At 41.5% G+C, this 26,794-nt stretch overlaps 1 protein-coding gene across 1 annotated transcript in view; it reads left to right on the top strand.

Moving 5' to 3' along the window:
• The window catches only part of LANCL3 (LanC like family member 3), a 35,173-nt gene that overhangs the window by 6,735 nt on the left and 1,644 nt on the right, over window positions 1-26,794 (top strand). Inside the window, exons 2-4 of the mRNA XM_074604073.1 lie at window positions 21,115-21,238; window positions 22,266-22,463; window positions 24,459-24,666. Coding sequence (XP_074460174.1) covers window positions 21,115-21,238; window positions 22,266-22,463; window positions 24,459-24,666 — 530 coding nt within the window. The remainder of the gene's footprint in view (window positions 1-21,114; window positions 21,239-22,265; window positions 22,464-24,458; window positions 24,667-26,794) is intronic.

Raw genomic sequence — 26,794 nt, 5'->3', positions numbered from 1 at the left:
GGGAGTGTATCTGGTGACTGAATCTCTGGAAGCATCTGGAGCCATCAGTGTTTGAAGCAGAGAAGCAGGGGATCTCTCCAGCAGAGAGGGGCAGGGCTTGGGTGGAAGCTGCTGTTCTCCACGGCATTAGTTACTTGTGGTCAGTTTGGTGGCGCAGTGCGGGAAGTTCTTAAATCTGTTGCCTTAGGTTTTCAGATTTTTGCATGTTGTATTTTATACATCTGTCAAATAACTTTATTACAATACTTTGTTACTGCAGATAGCTGTATTTGGCATTTATGTTTTCCTCCATGACAAAGACAAATCATGATTTTTTGGCATGGTTCTCCCAAAGGACCAAAAGCCAGAGTTAACTGTGTTAACTCACAGTCAGCACCGGATGATGTAGCAGAAAGAAAGAGTGCATGTGTAGAGCATGCATATATGGTGGCGTGTGCGAAGGCACAGAAACAGGCAGGCATGGGGAAAAAAAGACATTTGACAGAAGGCTGAACAGAGAGGAGAAACAAAGAGCCAATAAAGAATGACAAAAAAGCAAAATAATAAGTTACCGGCAAAAATACAAAAACAGAAAGCTGCAGAGGGTTAGCAGAATTCAAAGACTAAGGGGAAAAAGTAAGAAATAACATAGAGCCTGGAGCAGGGGAGATTTAAACCAAAATCAGGTTCTCTGGCAAACTGGTGTGGATCTGATAGCTAATGTACTCGATTTAGAAGGAGATAAAAGTTCAACAGAAGAGTAGAGACAGGGAGAAAACAGGTTAGGGAGTGGGCAGAGGAATAAACTACATTTTGTTGAGGAAAATTACTGTTTTTATCTGCTTGTTTCTTGTCACTTTTCTGTCACCGTATTCTCTTTGCATAGGCTGATACACTTACAAAAATAGCTGTCATCACATTCAGTACATGCAAATTGAGAGCACAACATTATGTCTTATATTCTATATTTTCTTTCTCTAAGAAATGACTGAGATAACTGCTTGGTGTCTGGGAGCAAATCTGTGCATTTTCATGAACGTTGCTGTGCTGCTTCTGACACTGACATTTTCCTATTACAAGGATATAATGCTATAAATTAGTATGTAACCTAAACCGTTACTTTGGTACCAGGCTAAAGAAGCAGAAATGTGAAAGACTGAGCTGCTCCTGAGAGGAAGAAAAGAGCACGAGGATAACACCAGTTACCAATGAAAGTGTAACATCCTCAGCACTTTACAGAACTAAAATGGAAGGATAAAATTAAGCCTTAAGTTTCTCTGTAGTCATTTAATATACATATTTAGAACATTAGACTCGTATATAAATAATAGCACACCTATGCACCACAGTAGAGGAGCTCTGTAGAGGATCTGGGAGGCAATTAAAATGGGTAAGTCCCATGGTCCTGCTCCACTGCTGCTGTGGAAGCATCCCAGCACAGCATGGTGTGAGGCATTTGCTATAAATGAGGGCTTGGTTTGTCAGCCAACTTCTCTATTCCACCCCCTTTTTAAAAAATCGGAATTCAATGTATGCAGTCAGGTCACCATTTTCGATAAGACAGTCTGTCAAAATGCCTTTTTGTCTGAGTCTGTCATGCAGTTCTTTGACCATTGACAAGCATGAGATTAAGCACCGAGTGATGTTGCATAACCTTCTGTCCACTTCATTACAACAAAGCTCAATGAAAATACCCTGTCAAAACCAATTATTTCTTATCTATGCTGGAGAATTCTTTTCAAGTGATCGTTAGTGAGCTGATTAATTTTTGTAGGGAGTAGCAAGGCAAAATAATTGAAATAGCAATTTCATTTTAGGCAAACGTGATCAAGAAGTATCTTAATAGCAGTCCAAGCTGTTGCTGAGTCATTTGGTGTTTCTCAGCTCGGTATATTTTGATGTCTGACAGCAGAACCATAAATCTATTTCTGCAGCAGATCAGCATTCCTGAATTGCTCATTTTAATGGCTTAATATCTCTTGTTGAAGAACAGCGGATTGTGAACGAGATGGAATGCATGTCAGATAGCACTGAACGACCCACAGAAGAAATTTTTGCAGATAAATACACCTTCTAACTGTCTAAGGCATTTAGTTATTTTGTGTGGCTAATCCTTTTCTTCACAGAATACTTCTATTCCCTCATTGGTACAATGTTAATATAATAGAGGATTTTAAGTTGGGGGTGTGCTGGTCACATTTAGATTGTAGTGCCAAGGAAATGCTCTTCATATCCCCCCAATGATGGAAGGTCTGCAGTCTGCCTTTGCTGTCTGAGACACCCTTTTGTTAGCTTCCCTGTTAGAAAGTCTAGCCTCATGACTAATCTAAATCTTGCTGTAATTTAAGCCTGACACTCCTTGTCCTGTCCATCAAGAAATAGGGAGAAATTCCGTTCGTCTTTGCAGAAGCTCTTCATACCTTTCAAGACTGTTACAATTTCCACCCTAAATCTTCTCTAAACAAACAGTCCTCATCCTTCCAGTCTTCCCATGTGTGTCATGTTTTCTACACCTCTTGTCGCTGCCATTGCACTCTGCCAGACTCCCCCCAGCTTTTCCTGAAGAGTGCCAGAAGTTGGATGCATGGTTCTGGCACAGGCCTTTCTAATTGAGCAGAGAGATAACTTTGTGTTTCTTCCAGGTCTTGTTTCTATTTATACAGCTCAGTAAGGTGTTTGTATCTCACACCAGCGTGACACTGACTCACATCCAGCTCATGACCTGCTATTATCCAGCAGTCTTTTAATGGGCCGCTGCCACATGGACAGGTATTCATTAGGAAAAGCCTGTGAACAAGTGAAGTAGGTAGGGGTCATGTAAAGCCAGGGAATCATTGAACCGCAGAAGCTGTGCTGTGATGTGCAAAATGAGAAGCTTCTTCAACTGAAGGAGCTTTGTGTCATTAATGCCAACTAGAGAATCTCCTTTACCCTGTTCCCTGATTAAAACTATTGTTTTATATGTTATTCTATGTTGTATGTTATTCTATGTTGTACACCAGATGTGCCATTATATATTCAGGGACATCTGTGAAGCGATGGGGTTCCTTTGTGGAGTATATTTGGAACAATATATTCAAGAGGACCATATTAAGTCAATTATTTTGTCCACATTAGAAATCAAGGAATTAATGACATCTGAAGAAATGTTTGGAGGTTAAACTTAGTCTGTTCTTGTGATTTACTTCTGTTACTAATGTAAAGATAAAGCTGAGCGTTGTCTCTCTCCCCAGTTCTGTCATCTTCAATGAAGGCCATTTTATGTATTCTTAGATTCGCCAGCAGCATGAGTCAATGGAAATCCATGCTTTTATTTTTATAAAAGTTTCTTATAGCTTCATCCAGCATCACCAAATGTGTATTTTTATCTTACCGGAACTGTCCTAACAAAAGCAGATAGATTGTCTTGTTGTAAAGTAATACCTCTAGGCAGGGGTTGAAAGCATCACCCAAGCCATAGAATGGCATGGGACCACCATTTCATAGGACTTCGAGCATGCCAGTTTCACTAAGGTTCTTCATCCCTTTGTAAAGCTAACTCCTGGTCTCTAGATATTTCTGCTTGCCATCTGTGAAATGGCTAATATTATACTTAATTGTTTTAGTTTTCTAAGGCTAAGCCAGTGATTAATTAGTCAAAACTACAGTTATAATAGCAATGGACCCCAAGATACACATTCCATGTGTAGCTGTTTAAATTTGATCAGATGTAAGTTGGTCAAATATGAACTTAGTAATTGCACAGCAAAACAAACTTCTTCAGGCTCTTTAAATAAATATTGATTTGTTTGTTCTTGGTCTTACAGAGCTGAATCAATCATGAGCTTGCTTATGCCAGACTGCCATTTTCATACATATACATTTTTTATTATGCCAGCAAAAATACCTGGGAATAATGCTTATATAACTGCCGCATATCCAGAAGACAAAATGTAGACTGAGTTATAGTGGGAATGCATTTGTCCTATTTTGATTTTGTCCTCTAAGCACTGTGGGACTGCTGGCTTATTTTGGTAAAACAAATATTGTGAGGTAAATTTTTAAAAAAACCACACAGGTAAGATGAGTCAAACTCAGAGTTGAGTCTAAAGATCTCTAGAGGAGTAAAATCTACACCATCTGGTTGAACAGTGTATCAGCATAGTCACTTGCATTTGGGTTTGTCTCAGTCGTAGAATCAAAGCATGGCCAAGGCTGGAAGGCACCTCTGGAGATCTTCTGGTCTAGACGCCTCCTCAGAGCAGGGTACACAAGAGCAGGTCACTCAGGGCCATATCCTCTTGGTTTTGAATCTCTCTACTCCATGACCCGCCTTGGCAACCTATTCCTGTGTTTGACCACCTTCACAGTAAAAAAGCATTCTCTTTATAAAGTAGATTTTTTTTGTCACTGGGTGCTGCTGAGAACAGCCTGGCTTCATCTTCTCTACTTCCTCCCATCAGGTGTTTATGCATGTTGATAAAATCTCCCCTGAGCCTTCTCTTCTCTACGCTGAACAATCCCTGAGTTCATACAAGGAAAGCACCCATGGAGGGACAGAAAAATAATTCCCATAAATTGTAATCATTCCTGCTCCTTTTGCCTCTTTCCCCGATACCAGGTTCACAATGCTAATCCACCTCCTCTGACTTGCCCTAGTACCTTGGATGGGCAAAGCATCATAGGCTTTTCAGTCATGTCCAGTCCCCTGCAGTTGCAAGCAGGGAAGAGCCTGAAGTCCAGAAGAGTCAAAAGGAGCCATTCAGTGCCACGCTCTGCCACAGAGCCTGGAGCACCAGTTGCATCTCTCCTTGTCAACCTTTGCTGTATCAAAGAAGGGCAAAATCTTCCCCCAGTGGAAAAGTATTAAGGTTGACAAAATTATTCCTGGCTCTTGCAGGTTATTGGGAAAGTTCTGGATCTGAAGAGCTTTAGTGTAAAGAATTTTTTTTTAAAAAAACAATCTTATAGTGTACTGCAGCCCAAGGGCTTCTTCAGTGCCTTGCACCCCCGCAACACTGAATGTCTGTTAGTGAAAATGTCTAGGTGATCTTAAGAGGTGGACCATGCCCCACAGTAAAAGGAAGTACAAGGAATACTCTAAATGTACCTGTCCCCCTGAGCTATGGAAAGATTATTTCCTAAGCCCCCATATGAATCAAACACCTGAGACTGCTGCTTGCCAGTGGAGGAGGGGAGTTCCCTGTCCCACGCTATGTGTGAGGAGCCAAGGATGCATCAGGGGAAGAAAGCAAAACCTTTCTCCGAAAGCTGAGGTAGAGGCCAGAGGTGATAAAACATTCTTCCTGGTGACTGTTGATAGCCCGGACACCCCTCAAGCATGAGGGCTGTGGGGGAGATTCTTTTCTGTTGTTTTTTTTTTATGGGATCTTTTTCAAATTTTGCAAGACAGACATCAGAGGACTTTGTGCCCTTCTGGGCCCTTGAAGTGAAGGGCATCAGAACGTTAAGCACACAGAATAGGTAGGAAAGACATCTGGCAAAGAATTCTAAATACGTGTAGTTTGACTTAACAAGCTTTACTTGGAAAACACATTTTGTCATCTGTAGGTCCAGAAATAGCTGTCCAGGCCCTCCTGTCTCGCTTTGCACAGTTCCTTCTGTAGGGCTGCGGAGAGTAGTCATGTAAAATGACAAATCCAGCAAGAGAAGCCATGGCATTGAGTGCTCCCAGGGCAGCGGCAACTCAGTGTAATCTGTAGCATGAGGTAATAGTAATTCCCGTTAGTTAATTATACAGCACTTTGAGATCTTCTAATGCAAGGTAATGGCTAAGTGCAGTGAATGTTTGTTTATTATTGGTGGTGGTGGTATGATTTGTCTCATGGCTCTTACTCCTCTTCCTCCTCTCTGTGTGAGGTTTCAACTCTTTTAGAGTGATCTGAACTGTGCCTTCTAGCACAGCAGTTTCTTTTTCCCAAAGCATGCTTGGTTTATACACAGTCACAACTGAAAAGAAGTTGTGCAAAGGGAAGATTGGTAACACTTTCCTAGTTTCATTATAGTACCAAATTCTTTTAACCAGCCATCTTTTAACCAGGAGAAAAGTACAGATGGTGATCCCATTACTTACCAAGTAAGCTACATTTTAAAGAGTGCGGTATCCCATGCTGCCTCAAATTAATCTCACGACACTTATTCTTGCCCTTGAAATATGGCAATATTGAATTATAAGTGACTGTATGTGAAGTATGACTTGAATTGTATTTGGAGTTGTGGGCGTATTTCCAGGCAAGGCTAATGGTGCTGTATGCCACGGGGAACTCTTTTGTTATTGTCTTCTGCTTCAGAATTGTCCTCATCGATGTGCCTGGGAGGATCTTGGAGCCACATACAGATCATCAGGATTTTTACTACATCAGGCTGCTACCATAGTCTAAGAGTAGGGTAGAATTCAGATGACTCAGAGGACTCGATCACCTTCATCTGGTTTTCCTGCATTATGTTGTCAGCATTCTTCTTGTAGCTTAAGTTGATATTTCATTCAGCGGCTTATTGGCATGGCACAAATTGCAGATCATCACGCAAAGTAAAAGTGGCATGATGCCAGCATGGAGCTGTCAAGAATTACCTTTGCTTGAAAGCAATGCTGGTGCTACTTTAAAGTGACTAATCTATGCTTCTGTTAGCCTGTGAATGATGCTGTTTTGTCGTTTACCTCATTAACTAATTTCACAGGTAACCACATAGTTTCTCAGCAGCAAATATTTAGACATACTTCCAGAAGTCACATGCCTCATAAATAACTCGTAATGGAATGATACATATAAATCAGCATGACTTAGAACAATAAAGAAGTCTTGCAAGACAAACAAGATCACTACTGGTAAATAACAGCATTATAAAATTAGTGGCTGATGAAAGAGCAGTAGCCAATACCCTGTTTACATTTGAATAAAGCTTTTGATGCAGTGTCAAATATAATCATCCTTGAAAACTTAATTCATGCTGGCTTGGATGGGAGCATTGTGGATTTGGAATTGGCTGAAAGACCACAAGCAAAGCTAATCATAAGTACTAATAAAGGACTGATATGGGAACTGGTCTTATTTATCTTCATTAATGATCCAGAAGAGGCAGCTCGTTGGATAAGAATTACTTTGGCTTTTTAACTGAGACAAGTACCAAATACCACACACAGGCAGAGGGAAAGTATGAAAACAGCTCAAGAGATTAAAAAATGAGCTAAAGTAAGGTTTATTTTTAGCAGTGCAAGCACGTGTATCTGGGGAGAGTTCTCTCTAATGCTAGGAAGAAATCTCTGTGCTAGGAAGAAACTGAGATTCAAGTAAGCTGAACATGGCAGGGCTTGGGTTACTCGGGTACTCAGTTCAGGTGAGTGTTAGCATGTTGTCTGTGTGTGTGCTGTGTCATTGCTTGTACATCTGGATGTAATGTGATAGCGCATCAGAGTTCTACACTTACTTGGATGTAAATTAATGTTACATTTCTTTGTGTTTATCCTGGGTGGGAATGAACAGCTAGTATAAATGAAAAGTCATAACCAGTCCTGACAGAGGTTAACACAACACGGCATGAAGAAGGTCAGTGAAATTTTGGACTGCCTACGCAGGTGTACCACTCAATAGAGACATTATGGATTCACTGTTGGTGATTTCCTGAGGCCTTTCCATTGCCTAAAACCCACTCTGGATGCCAAGACCCAAAAGTTCTGTAGTCAAAACTTCCCCCTGCTGTTTACTAAGGTTGGATGTGCCTAAATGTCCAAGACACCTAGTTTATACCGTTGAAGTCTTCTGGGCGTCTTTTGATAGGTATGCAAATCCTGAGAGTGCTGCGTTGTGGGCCGCATAAGCCACACCAGAATTCATAAGCCAACGACTGCATCACTTAACAATCCATGGAGCTCTGGTGCAGATTTATGGTGCCCGCTTTGCTCTGTGGCATTTACGCAACACCTTCCAGTTGCCCCCCGCCCCCGTAGTGGCGGTTTGCACTCGATCTCACCTGCTGTGACTCTTCCCTACCTCCTCCAAAGGAGATTGTAAACTGCAGCTGGGGAGCACATCCCACCTCTAGCTCCCCTCTCCCTGCTGCAGTCTCTCCCAGTTTGCTGGAGGTGTTTTTCTCACGGAACCCCAGACAGGGTCCAGCCCAGCGAGGTGTAAAAGTAAACTAAGCATCATGTCTTTTCCCACTAGCAAGGGCAGGATGCGTTCACCTCTCATCACCCTTTCAGGTTTTAAGACCAAATTGGGCTCTGAGGAAATTGCAGTCCAAGTAGGGGCCATAGTCCCTTCCTTTTTATATGCAATAACCTTGAGATTTCGTCACTAACCTGGTAATTCAAATTCACATCCCTTCTTTTTCTGACACAGTGCAAGGATTTAAGGTGATGTCTCTAATCGGAGTGTGCTGATGGCAAGTCTCTCTTATTGCAGCTCTGATTGAAATTACTTATATAAAATACTCAAATGTTCTTCAAAGCAGGGCCTGGAGGGAAGGGCCTCAAACTCCAGACTCCAAAGTCACTCAGTTTCTTTATCACCTGAAGTGTAAGCATGGAAAGAAACTCTTCCTGCTCGCCAGAGACACACTAACTGCAGAACAGCTTTGAGTAACAGTTTTCAAACTGTGCTACATACAGCACAACATGGACATTGTCCAAACAGTTGAATGCTTCCATTTGCTTGCAGCTAGGAGCACAGTAGTATACAAACAAACCTTTCTTCTGCAGGATTTGTTTCCAATGCTCCATCTGGTTTAATATCTTGTACCACTACTAGATGACTCAGAGTAGCTGCACGAATGTCTGTGGAAGGTAATTTTGAAATGTGTTGCCTGTAACATGCCTAGCCCGCATTTTTTAAGGACTGGCTTTATGCTCTGCAGCACAAGGATTTAAATTTCTTCCAGAACTGGTGGGCTGAGTTCTGGGAGTTGATTGTGTGATTTGGCCTTGCAACATATTCTTACATTGTAATGTTTGACGAGTTGAAAGGTGATAAAACACTTATTTAAACAGCACAGGCTCTGAAGACTTTTAATGTAATTCAGTTGGAGTGGTGGGGCGCTTCTGGCAGTTAATCCAAAAATCTTTGTAAAAAATTCTCACTTTAATTATAGAGAGGTTCAGTTGGTTTGTTAAAATTGCACAGTGCAAGTGGAGTCAGCTAAATTTTGCAGAAGTAAACTCCCTAGCTTACTTGAGTTTTGGGTGAGCAGAGAGATATTTTGTCTCTGCTCGTGAGATAAACGTGCTGCTTTTCATAAGCTATTATTTTGTTCTTACATTGAAAGATAAAATAACTTTTTGTGTTCCTTATCATATTAATTACCTCCTGTCCAGAAAATAAATGTTGCAGTCTTTTTAGCTTCACTTCTCAGGAGAATTCTTACTTATCTCTAAAATATCTGTTTCTGCTTGATTTTTTTCTTATTTGGTTTTATTTTGATAATGGGAAAACAGACCTGGAGAAATATCAGAAGAAAGAGCAACGCAATAACTGCTGAAGTAGCTTTTTACTAACCATTTCAGTATTGCTCTCATGCATCCTAACATTTTTTGTTTGCTTTCTGCAGTGCTGCAGTACACTAAGCAGAGATTTTCACTGAACCGTTCACAGCACTATGCAAATTGTCACATGTAGTTTAGGTCCTTCTCTTCCATGAGTGGAGGACTTTGAGAAGGTCAAGGACTCCTCTAAGGTAGTGAAGTGTTACAACTGTGCGTGTATTATACATCCACTCCGTGCATCCCTATGTAGCGTCTTAATATGTAAAAACAAGCTTTTATTGGTTTTAAATGGGGAAGAAAACTCACAACTGAAAACATTGCAATTGGGAGCCTCTAACACTGGCAGTAAGCGTGTTCTCTTTCTTGAACCTTAATTTGAAACAGATGAAGAAAAGAATAGTATTTTGCTTTTCTATGCTTCTGTAGTTCATCTCTGCAAGTTTAGCACAGTAACTAGCTAGAAAATCTTTTATGGATAGTTTTCCAAATGCTACTTTCTGTGGCAGCATTCATTAGCAATTGGTATGGTCGTTTCTGAGATATGAGTGAAATAGATGGTGTTTGGGTTTGGGTAGAAGAGTGCAAAATGGTTGCTCTGCCTCAGCCTCTCCTCTCAGCTACTCTTTTCCCCCCATCATTTTTTTTGCAGTTCTGATGCTTCTGCCATGAGTCTTTGAGGAGGCATATCTGTTTTCTTATTTAGTTCGCTAAGCCTGTGGGTGAAGTATGCTCATTGTATAGAGCGAGGAGGTGTGAACACTTGGAAAAAAAGCTTAAAGGTACTGGAGGTAGTAGACTGGGAATTGTTGCATGGGGAAGATGAGAGGACTGGATGATGATGAAGGATGAGAAATTCGGTATCTTTAACATGAAGAGGAAAAACCCATAAGGCTGCTTAATAATTTATAGAATGAAGTCTCTGTCTTCCTGGGTTTCAAATGTGCCCGGCATATTTTGTGAGTTGCAGCCATGTGAACAAAGCTAAACAAAACACTGAGGAAGCCAAAAAAAAGGAGGAGCAAATAAGTTATGATACCCAGCAACCCACTTCATATTTATAAGTAAATGGCTGTGCAATTGCTTACATTGTAATATTTGATTAGTTGAAAACTGATAACATGTTATTGACAGGTCTACTCTAGGCCCAAACCTGTAGTCTTGACAGAAAGAATTTCCCTCTGGAAAACAGTGGAAATTTGACCTTCGTCCTACATTCACAGATGCATCTGTGAACTGTGACCCAGCATAGCATTTGATTGAAAGGCAAATGAATTCCTGCTAAACTGAAAATCAAGCGAGATCAGGTAGTTCTGTCCAGTACATTTTAATGTTGGGTATATAAACTGCAATCTTTCATTTTATTGCTAGATTTTTAGTTCCTCAAAGAATGTATTTGCATTAGGAAAGAAGCTTTACAGCAAGAGTGTAAAGCTCTGCCTCAACACAAAATATAAACCATTATTTGGAATTCTAGCTTCAAGGGAGGGATGACTCATACCTTGACTAAAATTTTTAATCCTCTTTCATTTAAATATGGAAAATGGTATATTGCCCAGCTCGTCACAAGAAACAATCTCCTTAAGAATATTTTTTGACATGAAGCAAAATTCTTCCAACGAGTTACAGGGAGAGCTATTGCTTATAAATGCAGCTTTATTCAGTACAGGCATAGAGTGTACACAGCCTTGAATTGAAGAAAAAGTGATGAAAAAACCCAAATATTTTTATGGTGTATGAGGTATAAGTCATGCACTCCACATTGGTGTAGAGCAATGAATGAGAATGCATCTGCTAGTTGCTTCCCACCAAACTCACTGAAATGAGAGTAGGATCAATCCTTGAAGAGTTAGATATTTGCTCAGGTGTATCAGTTAAGTTTCTCTACTCAGCTTGCACAAGCAAGGTCAGCATTTTATTCTGTCAAGTAAGCGATATTCCTGTAGTCTCAGTCTTTAAAGGCTACTACCTCAGACAAAATGATTATCAGTCTCAAGAGACTGTGAGCCAGCCCCATGGTGTTACTGGCAAGACATGGAGCAACAAGAATTTACAAGAATAATTACATGGCATAGAAACGCTAGTTTATTGACCTAGTTACTAAGTGATTTATTGGACTCCATTCCTGGGGGTCACGAAATTGCTCCATTTTTACATCTATGTTAGATACTATGCCAACTGGTAAAACTTCCAGCATTTCTTATAGAATACTTGCCAGGAGTAACGCTCCCCAAGTCAAGACCCATTCAGGTCAATGAGGACTTTGATATTAAAAGCAGTATGAATGATCTGGTAGGTGAAATGACTTTGACAAATCGAAAAAAACCCTAAATACTGCATGAGACTGAAAAGGCACTTTTCCTTTTCCATCACTCTGAGTGATTAAGATGACGGTATTACTTAAGATGAATTGAACTATGAACATCCTTAGAGATACTATCAAGGAACTAGCAATCAATCTTTTTCTGTCCCCATACTATACTTTTTATTTATTGCATTACGTAGTTGCTTTCGGTGTGATCTTTTAGCTTTATTTGTCTTTTTTTGCTACTTCACATGAACAGTATAATTACTGTTGCTGAAACAAGTGAAGCTTTAATGTTATATACAATTGCAGCATGAAAATGGAGCAATTTTGAGGGTGACGGAGCACTGAACAGGCTGCCGAGAGAGGTTGTGGAGTCTCCTTTTCTGGAGATATTCAAAACCCACCTGGATGCGTTCCTGTCCAGCCTGCTCTAAGTGAACGTGCTTTGGCAGGGGGGTTGGACTAGATGATCTCTGAAGGTCCCTTCCAACCCCTTCCATTCTGTGATTCTGTGTGATTCTGTGAAATGGTACTTATGATAAGCTGCAAATTGATTAAAGGTTGTGCGACCGTATGGGCTCTGTGCAGTAATTTGGTCAGAGAGATGCTTCAGTGAAGGGTGCGGTAGAAAAACATTTAACCATCCAAATACACTACATGCAAACTGCTGACTGTTTTCTCCAGGCGAGTACCACACTGAATTTGGATGTAGACCATTGTCTTCAGACACAGCTAGTTAACATAGCCTACAGGGACCAGGAGCTCTTTCAGTCTTTTGCATCTCTCTCCCTCTCTCTTTACGCCCTTTCCCTCTCTCCCAGGGCCAGTGATGCCAGCCCATCTCTGGTTTGTGTCACTTTTTGCCATGTAGCACCCATCTGGCCTCCCAGCCCAGGCAAGGAATAGAAGAGCTGGCCAGCCACCAAGCACATGGCCTCTACCAGGAGAGATCACTAAAGCAGTAAGGTTTTGTGAAGTCGGGTGTGTACACAATGCTCTTGTCCCTTTGTCTTCTGAACCAAACATCAGTTTGAAGAAACTTTATCAGTTTCCCATAGAAAACCAGACTAAGTTTCTCAGAGCTTAAATTTTGGACATGAACCAGAGATGTCCTTGTTTCCTCGTACCTTTTGCAACAGTGCTTTCCAGTGCCTGATTTGACTTCTATATTTAGTGGCACCTTCAAAATTAACTATGTCTTTATGAACTTGGCAGGAGTACAGTTCATAATCTTAAGAGGTCCTAGCATGATCATTTCTCATAGCACATTTACATTCCTCAGAAGTAAACACATTACATTTTATTAGACTAGTGTCCTGTTAGATGCTGAATGCCCTCCTTTCCAGATGAAATAAAAGAATAAAGGAATGGAAGTGTCCATTTCTTTCTGGAGAACTTCAGGACATCTTAAAATAAGGCTTATCAACTTTCTTTGGTTTCTAGATACAGTTGCCATTTTCATTTGTAGAATTCTGAGTCTAGGTCAGCTTCCCTGTGAAAAATACTGTCCTTTACTGACTGACTCAAGATCAAGTTCTGCCCATCTCATGTTGACCTGCAGATATGTACAAACACTAACAAATTCATTTTTCCAAGGAGCAGTCTACCTAAGCTTCCGGCAGCAAATTGTGTGCCCAATTAAACCGGACTTGCATCATTTTTGAGTTCAGACTAAAGGCACTGCCATGGTTACTGCAATGTTTGGGGAGGCTCTCTCATCCGTGTTACAAGTTTTTATCTTTTGCAAAGGCTGTTTCCTGAATCCTGTTTCCTGCTGCTCTGGAGCTGGAAGAATGGGTACTACTTCTCATACCTCTGCATAGGTTGCATGCATCAACCAGTTCCAGCAGCGGGGCAGCTTTGCTACAACAAGAAATGCCTGTGGAACAGATGAAGGCATGGATTCACTTCCAGTGAACCAGCAGACCCACTGTTAAGGGGAAGTAAGCTGATCCAAAATACACAGGCAGAGCAGATGTTCCTTGCTTACTACTGTAAAAAATGGGATGGGATCCTGGGGCAGCACAGCTACAACGCACTGGGCTGCCTGTTACTCAAAGCACAGTGCAAGGTGCCCGGCTTGGAAGATGTTTATCACCATAACGCAGAATTGTCAGGGTCATGTATTTAGACTGCAGAAGGATAGATCTCCCATCAGGAAATCACAGCTCCGTGCTGCAGTTTTGGCATAAGCTAACTACAAGGCTCGTGTACTGATGTAATTTCTGGCTGAGACTAAACAGAGTCAAAGGATTTCCCACTGATGAAGGAGTTTTTACATGAATAATCTTCCTCCTACCTGGTATCCTCCTATCGGTATCTGTGCAGCACTAAACACTGACCCATTTGCAGCTGTCATAAACTGCTCCATTGCCTGCTGGAAGAGTGCTTGACACACAGGAGCTCCAAACAAGGATTTGGATCACAGAAAGGTGATCACCGATACTTCCATTTTGGCCAGTTCCCAGGGTCTGTGTCCCCAGAATGGCTCAGCTGTGTGTTATGAGAATGGTCAATAATAATAATAATAAAAAAGGAAAAAAGAAGAATTTTACTTGTTTGTTGAAAAAAGTTGGGGTAGAATTCTGCTATGTAGAAACAAGCCTCTCCAAGCAACGCTGGGTTTGTTTCCAAGTTAATTTGCAAATCGTATTTTTACTGTTTTTAAACATGCTTTTCAATTCATGCTCTTGAATTTGGGTGCAATTCTAGGGAGAGATGCTTGAAATTAAATTGTTGGCTCTCTCTGGTAAGTCTACGCTCTACTAGGCAGAAGAGAACATGCAGCTGGGGTGCAGACAGCTGTCATTTGAGAGCCGTAACACAGGAGTGCATCCAGGGGTACCTCACTTCTTCTGTGATGGGACTTGTCCTCCTGAGCAATTCTCTGCTGTTTTTGCTGTTCGCCAGCCACTTTCGGCTGAACCTCACATAAGCTCTCAAGAGGCAGACCAATACCTCCTCAATCATGTTGGTTATATGAACAGCTCTGTTCTTAGATCTGTTCCTTGACATTCTTCGTACTTCAGTTCTCCAGCAGCAGAGAGCGAGTGGTTGTGCTTCCCTACTTTCTTGAGATAAAGAGGGTGACAGGGACCTCTTGTTTCCTTCCTAAGACCTAGGAGAGCCACCATAATAGAACTAGATAGCTGTATCCAGCCAGACTCTGCTGCAGCTGAGTGAGAGATGCTGGGGCCTGACATTAACTGGGGGGGAAGATAGATAGGAAAGAGGAACAGAGTGTAACCAGAGAAACTCATGTTTTACCTCTCGCTTCATTGACTCAGGATAGGGGAAGCTTAAAGAGAGGATGATTGCTGTTTTTTCCTTGAAACTCTCCAGTGTTCAAGTTGAGACACAATAAGTGGAGGTGCTCATTGTATTTCACAGAATCACAGAATCTTCATGGTTGGAAAGGACCCTTAAGATCATCGAGTCCAACCAAACAACCTACAATCTCTGCCACTAGAGCATGCCCTGAAGTGCCACATCTAGACGTTTCTTAAATACCTCTAGGGATGGTGACTCAACCACCTCCCTGGGCAGGCTGTTCCAGTGCCTGACCACTCTTTCAGTAAAGTAATTCTTCCTAATATCTAATCTAAACCTCCCCTGCTGCAGCTTCAGACCATTTCCTCTGGTCCTGTCATTATTTACTTGGGAGAAGAGACCAACACTCACCTCTCTACAACCTCCTTTCAGGTAGTTGTAGAGGGCAATGAGGTCTCCCCTCAGTCTCCTCCAGACTAAACATGCCCAGTTCCCTCAGCCTCTCCTCATATGACCTGGTCTTGACCGACTGTGTAGCAGCAGCACCAGCTGCTCTCAGCCAGCCTCCTAGCTACGGTAACAGTTGTGCTCCATCCTTTTCTGGAACACTTCATTTGTGGCCGTGTCTGAAATTTTTCCCCATTCTGAAGGACAGGTTTAACAACAGAATTTGATGGGTTTTAGTGCTACGCAGCCCTGGCAAGTGAGACCTGTGGAAATTTTGTACTCAGTTAGCAGTAACAAAAGTGCTGGATTGTGTTCTTTACGAGTAATCTGATTCATCAGGAATAAATGCAGCCTTCATTTTCTGATTGGACTCGTGATTAGCGACCCACGAAACAGGACAGGACTGACATTGCCGTTTCCGTGCTGCTGAGGGAAAGAATCATAGAATGGTTAGAGTTGGAAGGAACCTTAAAGATCACGTAGTTCCAACCCCCCTGCCATGGGCAGGGACACCTCCCACTAGACCAAGTTGCTCAATGCCCCATCCAGCCTGGCCATGAACACTGCGAGGCCTCAAAAAAAAACAACAAAAAAACCAAACAAGCAATACCAATGGGATCTGTAGTGGGTCTGTTTTACTCAAGATTGCAGTCAAGTACTGTTTTCCAATGAACTGACATAATCATATTACTAGTTGGGCTGAGTCTACACACACTGTCATGTAGTTGTATGAATACGAGAAATTTGGGAAAGTATGCTCTCTAGAAAGGTGCCATTCATGGTGCTGTTACAGCATGAAACATGCTGCATTATCAACAGCATCAGTAGTATTTCAGGAACTAATCTGATTCCTTGAACAAAGTTTTCAGGACATTTAATGAATTTTTTGTATTTTTTATCAAAAGAAGGGTGTACTTGACACTGCTCGTAAGGAAAGCAGACAGCACCTGGAGCTGGGTTTCCCACTGCTCTGCAGGAGAGGTATGTCAGTCAAAATGGAATATCACTAGGGGGAGGCCGACCCCTCTGTCTTTGTACCTGCTACTCTTCTGTAGCTTCAGGTGTTAGCATCAGCTGAAAGAAAAAGAAACTGGCCATGAGACTGCATGGAGAGGTCCCTGAACAATCCCAGCCCCTGTCTTTGATAGAAAAAGATCAAGCTTAAGTAGTGAACTTAAATATCATGCAGTGCAGTAAGGTATCATTAAATTACCAAGTTGGCTCCAGCATCTTTCTGCTTGAGTCAGCTGTGCTGCTGAACACAGACATGTACACCTTTTTATACAGCATTTTTGAGTATTATAACCAATTCACAAGCTCCCTCTGCTGGGCTTCCAGCGTAGGCGACTAATGGCAAAGCTCCTGTTAGGTTATTTGTAGAGTGACCCAATTTTTCAGCTTATTTTGACACTTTCTACAGCATCAGAAAAAGCTTATGATCAAATTCACGTAAATGGCTTTTTAGAAGTGCGACAGAGAGAGATTTGATGTGGTTGGATGCATATTAATTTTTTTTTACTTGCATAGAAGGCGGCTTTTTCCATAATAACGTAAGTGTAGCTGTTACCTCCTAAAAGTACTGATGCATCTATAAAAAGATGACATTTGGCATTCGGTAATGCCTTCTGTTACTTACATACAGGAAAGAGCTCTAAGAAAATAAATACAGATCTTTTAAAAGAATGGAAAGCTTACAGTCTTCAAATATCCTCTATACAGTATGCAGTTTTATGTAGCAGTGGTTTTCAAAAGGCAAATCATGAGCCAGGGGGGCTCGTAGCAAACATTTAGAGGAACGATGAAGTGCTGAAAACGTTACTGTAATTAGAAGCAAAGAAAAACTAGTTTTGTTTCTTTCTGCCTCAAGGCCAAGATTTCTGTCTACGGTTTTTGAAACACATCTCTAGGGCCTAGCATTGTCATAACTAATACATTACAAAATCTGTTTTAGTAGATTAAAAGGAGTTGTGAAGTTATTTGCTTCCAACTAAACAATCAGGTTGAGAAAGACCACTAATAACAAAAAAAAGCCGGTGTTCTGCGATTGCTGTAGACATAGCACTGCCTTGCTGACTTTTAACAGGGATTTACTGAACAAAGTACCTGCCTTAAATAATTCACAAATTTGTGAAATGACTTAATGGGAGAAGGCACATTGTCTGCAGTGGCACAAGAGAAAAACGGAGAGACTTTAGAAACAGTCACAGTGGTCTTCTACTATAAGTAGGGCTCTGAGGCACAGGCAGTAGTACAAATACTAAGTATTATAGTGCTGCTTAAGTGTTGTGCTTAAAGTAAAAGGTATATGGGAATGCAGCTGGCACCAATGTGAGTGGAACAGTTATTTAACAGCACACAGCATCACTGGACAATGATTTAAAACAGAAAATAAAGAACTCCACCAACCAATTGATACTGAAATTGCAGGGGAAATGTGGAATGCATGTATTCCAAACTTCGGTCCAGTGAGGAGATTAAACTGAACACTTCCAATGTGATAGGATAGGTTGGGGTGTCTTTAAAGATACAAAAAGTTAGCTGAAATATAAAACTACCAGCAATATATCTTTTGCTGTCAGTAGTCTTTTGACTAAGTACTGACATGATAAAGAATATTTTTACCTACTGTGTAGCCAGCTCATATTAAATGACATTCCAGAAGTTTCTCAAAAAACATAGCTATCTCAAGCATGAAATTTTTTTCTAGGTAGTGTATTCTCATATTGACTTTATTCTTCATCAAAGCATCTGACAGCTTTCACCAGAGGACGTGATATCAATATGCAATTTATCCTTTCAAAGCCTTTGGGATGATCAGTCTACTTCTTTGCTGTCCCTAATTAAACATACTGCTTCAGTAATTCCCAGGGGCAAGGAGGCATTGCGACTACACTGAAATGAAAATGAACTTTGTAGAACCACAGCTACACCTTCTGTGGTTATGATTAATGTGTTCTATGATTGTTGTTTTTGTCATAAGTTTTTAGCTGTTTTATTAAGGATATTGTGAGGGAGCATAGAGAGACTAGCCACAGATCTTATTTCTTGGCAAGGTGAAAGAAATCTGAGGAGGTTTTGACACAGAGTTGGTTGAAATAAAACGTAGCAAGCCGATGGAGATCTTAAATGTGATCTCTGATCATTTTTACCTTTGGAAGGCCACTCATAATGATGGTAAGTGAGGGTCTCTGTTCCAGCCTATCATTTCCTAGAATGAGAAGCAAATACAAATCCTTTATATTTAAGTGTTTTGGAAAACGGGCAGCAGCCCTACGATGGCTGTGGATTGAGGCACTTGGTAAGAGATATTTGGAGTGATCACAAAAATTTTCTTATTTAGCTATTAGTTAGGACCCATCTCCTACCTGCCTTAAGCATACAGGTCAGTCCAAGTGGCCAGAGAGAAGATTACGTACAGGTTATTTTCTTTTCCATTTTCTTTGGTAAGGTGGAAGTGGGTCAGGATGGGTTGATTCCTATCATCCAGTCTAATCATGATTTTAAATAATCATTTTTCGCCTGGCTTTGCACGTGGGCTTTTTTTTTGCATTCTGAAAAGGAGGTGATATTTATTAGCATATTTCATTATGCCAGCCAAAAGGGTCTATACTATGTATATAATTAATCACTAATCATAGTGCTTAAGTGTTTGACTTTTTACACTCACTTTATATTAAAAAATGATGAACAATGCATTTCTTGCTAGCTGATACTCCTTTATGCAGCATTGTGCAAGGCTGGATTTGGGTAGAAGTTTAAATCCATTTAAAATACACGGTCGGCATTTTAAAATAGTCATTAATTCAATTTAAAAATTAAATGGGCTGAACATAAAAACAAGCCTAGCAAAACATGGTTTGTATTGGAAGCCAGTTCATTTATTAAGTAAAGGAACCATTACATACAGAAAATGAACTGATAAGATTTTTCTAATCGGTGTGCCTTTGCCTTCCAGAATTACAACTAGGAGATCTTGTCCTTCACGTTTATTTTTAAAGGGTTACCTTACTAATCCATTTACAAAGTATAGGATTTGCAGGACAAGGTCCCAAACTGCAAGACGGTAAAATGAGAGCTCTGGAGAAAATGCAGTGTGTCTCACCGTGTCTCTGATCTCCTCGTTTGCTTAGGATTTAAAGCACTTCTTTAAATTCAGTGAAGCTAAAACAATTCATTTAAAAATGACTGGAAATGAGTGAAGTCTCCAGATGTTAATGGCTTATTTACTTCTACTGCAGTAACATGAAAGAACATTAATCAAGATCAGAAGTAAGTTGTTCTTCAGGTTGCATAAATATCATAGGCATTTGGAGCAGCTGTAATAAAATGCCTTGTTGTCAGGGAGCAAGGTAAGATAGACAAAGAAGATTTTTCAGCCATTGGTTTTCAGTCAAGAGAATATACTTTATAACAGATGTTGCCTCCATACTTAATGCTAACAGTATTTTTTAAACTTGAAGAATTAGTTGTAAATCCTATGATAATACAAATTACAGCAAAACCAAATGTCTTCAGAAGCATTTTAAAGACATTATCTTGATATTCCAGTTAATTTTAGGATTATTATTTATCTTGTCAAGGCTATTTCTACAGCCTTTTTCTTTTTTCTGCCTCATTTTGACTTTTTTATTTTTCAGTTCTCTTTTCATAAGTTCATATTTTTGCAAAGTACAGCTGCCATACAGGTTTCCCCCGAAAGCCAAAATGCTACTTAAACTAAATTATTTTAATGACGCAGGTATTGGTCAGTAATGTGGCTGACACAGAGGAAATTGTGGGTGATTGCAGTGAACTGCATAGCGTTAGAGCTGTAGTTAAAACCTGTAAAACTGATTCCTCACTGAATGGTTTAGGTCAGTAACTTGGAAAAGTTCATGTCTGAAGAAATACATGATTTTTCAATCTTATTTACTTTTGGCACCATAAAGAGTAAGGCATTTACCATTTCTTAAGGCTGCGTTAAAGGCAGTGTTGACCTGTTCATGATGATAAAGTCCCATAAACATAGCCAGCCTCTCTTCACAGAAACCTGTCTTGCATCTGATTTTTCTTACATTTTCTTGAAGTAAGGCGGCCCGATTCTTTTACTAAGGTGTTTCTGAACCCACATATGTAGTATTGATTTTCAATAAAGTTGAGTACCCTCTTCCTTCCTTCCTCTTTTATGTTGTCTGAGAAAAATCTGTCTAGCTCAGTATATCCCAATAAAGCCTGTAACATTTACTTCTTCTCTAGGTCAGTTTTCCTTTGTCGTCTCCTAATGTCTCTTCCTCCAGTGTGGAGGCTGTTGTTCTGCAGCTTGCCTGATGCTTGTTGTCAGCTTCCATCAGACTGATGGATCTCTGGGAAGGAAAGGCAGGAACTCTTAGCGGGCCTCTTTTCGCCTTGTCTGTGCAGCTAAAGATTTGACATTCACTTCCCTGAGACAGGATGAAGCTCTGTTTTTGAGAAAGATTATGTAAATTTACTGGTTTATATAAGGAACTCTTAATAATGATGTACGTTACAGCATGCTCATAATATTAAAGGCAGTACTTTGTCTAGTGCACCAGCAAAAAAGCAGAGTCTTGGAAAATGTCTAAAAAACCAAAATCATTATAATAGACTTGATGTTTGTTTTGATGTTTCTGTTTAGGTGCTGACCCCAGCACAAATAAAATCAATTTGCCTGGCCATACTAGAATCAGGAAAGCAGTATGCAGTGAAGAAGAGGAAACCGTGCCCACTCATGTATTCCTACTATGGAACGGAGTATCTTGGTGAGTAGGGCACACCGAGTACTTTGAAAGTGGTGCTGTGTGTGGATGCTGAGCCAGCAGGCACTTCAGAAGGAAAATATAGAAAAAGTACAGTGTGGGGTTTCCCCTGACTGAGGTGGGACCATCCAACCTCCTAAAACTGCAGAGTGGGACTGAGGAGCTGGAACTGAGGGAAGGGCTGATGCTGGCTCTCCCTGCGGAGCGCAGGAGGTGCCTGTGCTGCACGAGGGGAGCAGCACGCAGCAGCTTCGTTCCCTCTTCTCCTTTCTGCCCTGCTAAATCTGCCCTTGACAGATGGAGGCAGCGAGAGGTGTGGTGCCCATGCCTGTGCGGAGAAGGTTCCCAGAGAGGACTGTCAGGGGATGTTATTTGTAAGCTGCTGTTGCCACGCAGGGACTTGCAGGGCGTTTTTGGCCATGGCGGTGCAACTCAAGCATATGGTGATAGTGGGGTTCTCAAGGCATGACATCACACCGCAGAAAGTGTGAGATTGGTTTGCAGATGTTGGTGAGTTCTCTGGCAGGGGAGCAGAGGGAGAAGTCACCGAGTGGTGCCGCTCCGCAGATGCTGGCAGGTACAGACAATTCTTGCACAGGTTTTAGTTGGCTGATACGGTCAATCAGTAACTGGGAATACCATTTATGGTCCAGTTTCAGTTTGAGTTCAAGAAAGACATCAGAATGATGGTCGAGATTCAGGAGTGCGTCAAGAAGTATAACGTCTTGCAACAGTATCAGTTGAGGTTCAGTTTAACTTCACACACTGAGTTTCAGTCATACCAGAGTAAATACAGAAAAAGTTCATACGTATTTTTGCATAGCTCGGGGAACTGGAAATGACAAAAGTAGTAGCAAATCATAGTGCCATGCGCCTAGAAAGCTTTTATTCCACACACCGTTGTAATGTGTGTAAAGAAGATGGAAGAGCCATGCACTTGACAAGGAAATCAGTCCCAAGGGAAAGTTGCCATGAGGTGGAGGTAGGACCTAAACCTACCCTCTAATTTGACTGTTTCTGTTCTTTACAGGTGCAGCACATGGGCTTTCATCAATTCTTCAGATGTTGCTTTCCTATTATGAGTACCTGCAGCCAGCAGATCAGGAGCTTTTGTGGCAGAGCGTTGATTTTCTTATGGACCAAGAACAGAACAGCAACTGGCCTCCTGAGCTGGGAGAGACAATTGAGCGGGAGAATGAGCTTGTCCACTGGTGTCATGGAGCTCCAGGTTCTTTTCCCATTGATGCTATGAATAGCCAGATTCACGTTGCTTTTCCATGTTAGGTGATTCCATATAGAATATAATCTCAGGTTAAATCTGACTGATTTTGACGTTTTATGAGATGCAGGCAAACTATTTAGGCTTTTTCTTCCAGTTAAGTGTGCTTTATTTATTGCTGAAGCAGCTGGAAGGATAGGCGTATTTTCTGCCTTAAAAGGATAGGTGATCACAGCTGAAAGAATTTTGGTGATCCCAAACTGTATGTTTGCCGCTCTTGCTCCCATTCGTGACAAGACCTCAAAGAATGGTACAGCTGAGTCAAAAGAGCGTATGGCTGCACACAGAAATAGTATGCAAAAGAACACAGATACAGACACATCTGTGAGTTTTGGGAAGGCCTTTCAGAATAGCTTTTTCCACCTCATCAGAATCGAAGTTTAGGCTGCACTTATTATGTGGATGATGCACGAATTTGATGAACGTATTTTCATGTGAAGGGGAGTTTGTACTAGCAAGAGGCCTTTTTTCTAAAAGTCACTGATATTAAACTGCTTTTCAGAGAAAAAGAGAATCAATCCTTAGTTTGTGTTCATGAGGTAGGGCTGATGTCTGTCAGTTCAGAATCTAATCCTATACCTTAGCAATTCTGGCAAGTAATGCTGTGTATTGAAATTGCTTTTTTACCCCCAGGCGGAATTTTATTGCTAATGAGTCATACTGGCTTGGTAACATGAACCTAGAAGGTTACAGAAAAGCTTACTTTCATTAAAGAATGTCCATGAGCATTGAGGCATTGCTTTTAAAGGTGTTCTATTTAAATTACAAAAAATGCATTATAATTAACAACCCTTAAATGTGCTTTCTGTTGACGCATTGTCTTTTTGTTGGTACCGTTAAGGAAGAAGCTTCTTGCTCTCGCACTCTAATGAAATGAAGTGAAAACAGCTTTTGCTCACCAACCTTTTTTATTTTTAAGAGGGAAAAATTACTTCTGCAGCATGGCTGGCCTAGTGATCAAACCAGCAGGGAAGATGCCCTTTTTGTTTCAGTATCTTGAGAGTGGCCTTTGACTTGGGTTTAACTCTTAGTGGAGACATATGCAGTGAGACTCAACCAAAGTGACAAAATCCCAAAGGGTGTAAAGAAGTTACTTTAGGAGACATGTAGAGACATGCAATTTCATTAATTGCTATTGTTCTTCCCCAGAAAATCCTGTATCCTGTCACTGTTCTTGGGTAATAACACACGCGTAGCTTACAAGAACACTTTTCAGCTACTTCAGTGTATATTATATTCAGACCACAAGTGAGCTATTCTAAACATTTCCTTAGGCTCTTGATTTGGTTACGTGTCATATGCATTCCTTTAGGGTTACCATGAACTGAGCTGTGTAGTGCTCTGTTAAAGATGATGATTAACTTATTTGAATCCCCTCTAAAAATAAGCCAAATAGCTTTTTTTTTTTTTTAACAGAAATTAGTATGCCTAACAGTTTATAATGAATAAAGCGGAATGGACCCTATTGCAAAAAAAAAAAGCAAGTTTCTTTTTCTCATTCAGTAAGAAATTGTATCTGTTGCCAGTGTAAGAAATTATCTTGCCCATCCTTGTGTTTCTCTCAGTGTAAATAGGTGAGGTGAATGGGGATTTGAAACCAATAGAAGACAGTGCTAAGAGCTTACTGTTTAAAAGGCAAAAAGTGTGACTACCGTTTTAAATTGCCGAAGGACTGGAAATTTTAGAGATGTTAGAGTAAACTCTGGAATTCAGTAATGTATTGAAAAGACTTGAAGTGGTGTTGTCACAGGGAGTGGATAAGTACATCTTACCGTATGCTTTTTAGCATACCAGCTACTCTCCCCTCCATATGTAGCGCATAGATAAGTAACACTGACACATGTAGAGCATGAGACTGCAGTTTTTTAGTGTATTAGTCTTTATTTTCTTATGTGTTCTATGGCCTACTTATGACAAAAGACAATCTCACTGCTATTTTCCTAGGCATTGCATATCTGTTCGCCAAAGCTTACCTGGTTTCCAAGAAGCCTCAGTATCTGGACACTTGTATCCGCTGCGGGGAGCTAACTTGGCAGAAAGGCCTGTTGAAGAAGGGACCTGGAATATGCCATGGAGTGGCTGGTAGTGCTTATGTGTTCCTGCTGCTGTATAGGCTCACTGGAAACTCAAAATACATATACAGGGCACAAAGGTTAGCATTCCTATCTTTCTGTATTCAGGGTAATACTGGAAAGTTTCAGGAGGATTTATAAAGCTGCTCAGAGTCTGTGACCACCACCCTCAGATGTAGCCTGAGTGTTCGAGCCTCAGGTGCAGTCCTACCTGTGAGTTGTGGGCCAGGCACGCTCTGCGGGGAGCCTTGCCATCCTGCTTTCCTGCTTCCAGGCTGCCTGCGTCGGGAGAAGCATCGGGTTCTCCCGGGCTCCCTCCCTCCCTGCCCACGAGCCTGTGCTCCTTTGCAGGGAGCTGGGGCGGATGGGGAGGAACGGGGCACATCGGGGTCTCGTCCTGACATGAGGTCAGAAACCAGACAAGTTGCATACCCGAGTCCAGGAGCAGAGTAAAATGTGATTTGTTCTGGTTTTCACAGCATTTAATGCTATCCCTTACCACTACAAGTGGAAAATGAGTATAGAACCTGCTTTGCTGTTATTTTACATTTTTTTAATTTATCATTCCCACCTTTAGCCAGTTTGACATTGTGCCGTTCATTTTCATTACTGGGGTTAATTCCATTTTGTCCTGATGCAAGCAGGTACAGTCCACTGGAAATTCTGTCACAGTGCTGCAATTATCTTTAACTATATTTCTGTAATTTACTGTACATGTTTAAAAATATAATATTCAATGTTTGTTACTGTTTTCCTTACAGCACAGAATAATGAGGGGAAGTGCTAGAGTAATTAGGGTGACTTATTTTCAGCCGTTTGCTTTGAAGTGAGAACATTTTATTTGTCTAGTTATTTCAGCATTACAGAATTTGTTGCATTGATGTGAAACATTGCTTACATCCTGCTGAAATAATAACCAAGGTACAAGTTCTTAAAAAGAATGGCATGACTAGATGGATAGATGAGGGGAGGGCGGTAGATGTGGTCTACCTTGACTTAAGCAAGGCGTTTGACACGGTCTCCCACAGCATCCCATAGGGAAGCTTAGGAAGTGTGGGTTAGATGAATGGACAGTGGGGTGGATAGAAAACTGGTTGAAAGGCAGAGCTCAGAGGGTTGTGATTAGGGGCACAGAGTCTAGTTGGAGACCAGTGACGAGTGGTGTTCCCCAGGGGTCAGTACTGGGGCCAGTCCTCTTCAACATATTCATCAATGACCTGGATGAGGGGATAGAGTGCACCCTCAACAAGTTTGCTGATGACACCAAGCTGGGTGGGGTAGCTGACACACCGGAAGGCTGTGCCGCCATACAGAGAGACCTGGACAGGTTGGAGATCTGGGCAGAGAGAAACCTTATGAAGTTCAACCAGGGCAAGTGTAGGGTGCTGCACCTGGGAAGGAACAACCCCATGCACCAGTACAGGTTGGGTGCTGACCTGCTGGAGAGCAGCTCTGTGGAAAGAGACCTGGGAGTCCTGGTGGACAACAGGATGACCATGAGTCAGCAATGTGCCCTTGTGGCCAAGAAGGCCAATGGCATCCTGGGATGCATCAAGAAGAGCGTGGCCAGCAGGTCGAGGGAGGTCATCCTCCCCCTCTACTCTGCCTTGGTGAGGCCGCACCTGGAGTACTGTGTCCAGTTCTGGGCTCCCCGGTTCAAGAGGGACAGGGAACTGCTGGAAAGGGTGCAGCAGAGGGCTACAAAGATGATTGGGGGACTGGAACACCTCTCTTATGAGGAAAGGCTGAGGGATTTGGGTCTCTTCAGTCTGGAAAAAAGACGGCTGAGGGGTGACCTTATCAACGCTTATAAATACTTAAAGGGTGGGTGTCAGGAGGATGGGGCCAGGCTCTTTTCAGTGGTGCCCGGGGACAGGACAAGGGGCAATGGGCACAAACTTGAACATAGGAAGTTCCACCTAAACACAAGGAGGAACTTCTTTACCCTGAGGGTGACAGAGCACTGGAACAGGCTGCCCAGAGAGGTGGTGGAGTCTCTGTCTCTGGAGACATTCAAAACCCGCCTGGACATGTTCCTGTGCAGCCTGCTCTAGGTGACCCTGCTCTGGCAGGGGGGTTGGACTAGATGATCTCCAGAGGTCCCTTCCAACCCTATGATTCTATGATTCTATGATTCTATATGTCATCCAGAAATCAGAAAAAGTTCATAGCTCTTAAAGAAGCATAACCCACGTACATATTGCAAAG

The sequence above is a fragment of the Larus michahellis genome, chromosome 1 (genome assembly GCF_964199755.1).
Source record: "Larus michahellis chromosome 1, bLarMic1.1, whole genome shotgun sequence".
Classification (NCBI taxonomy): domain Eukaryota; kingdom Metazoa; phylum Chordata; class Aves; order Charadriiformes; family Laridae; genus Larus; species Larus michahellis.
The sequence above is the reverse complement of the archived record's forward strand: the minus strand, read 5'-3'. Positions and strand labels throughout refer to the sequence as shown.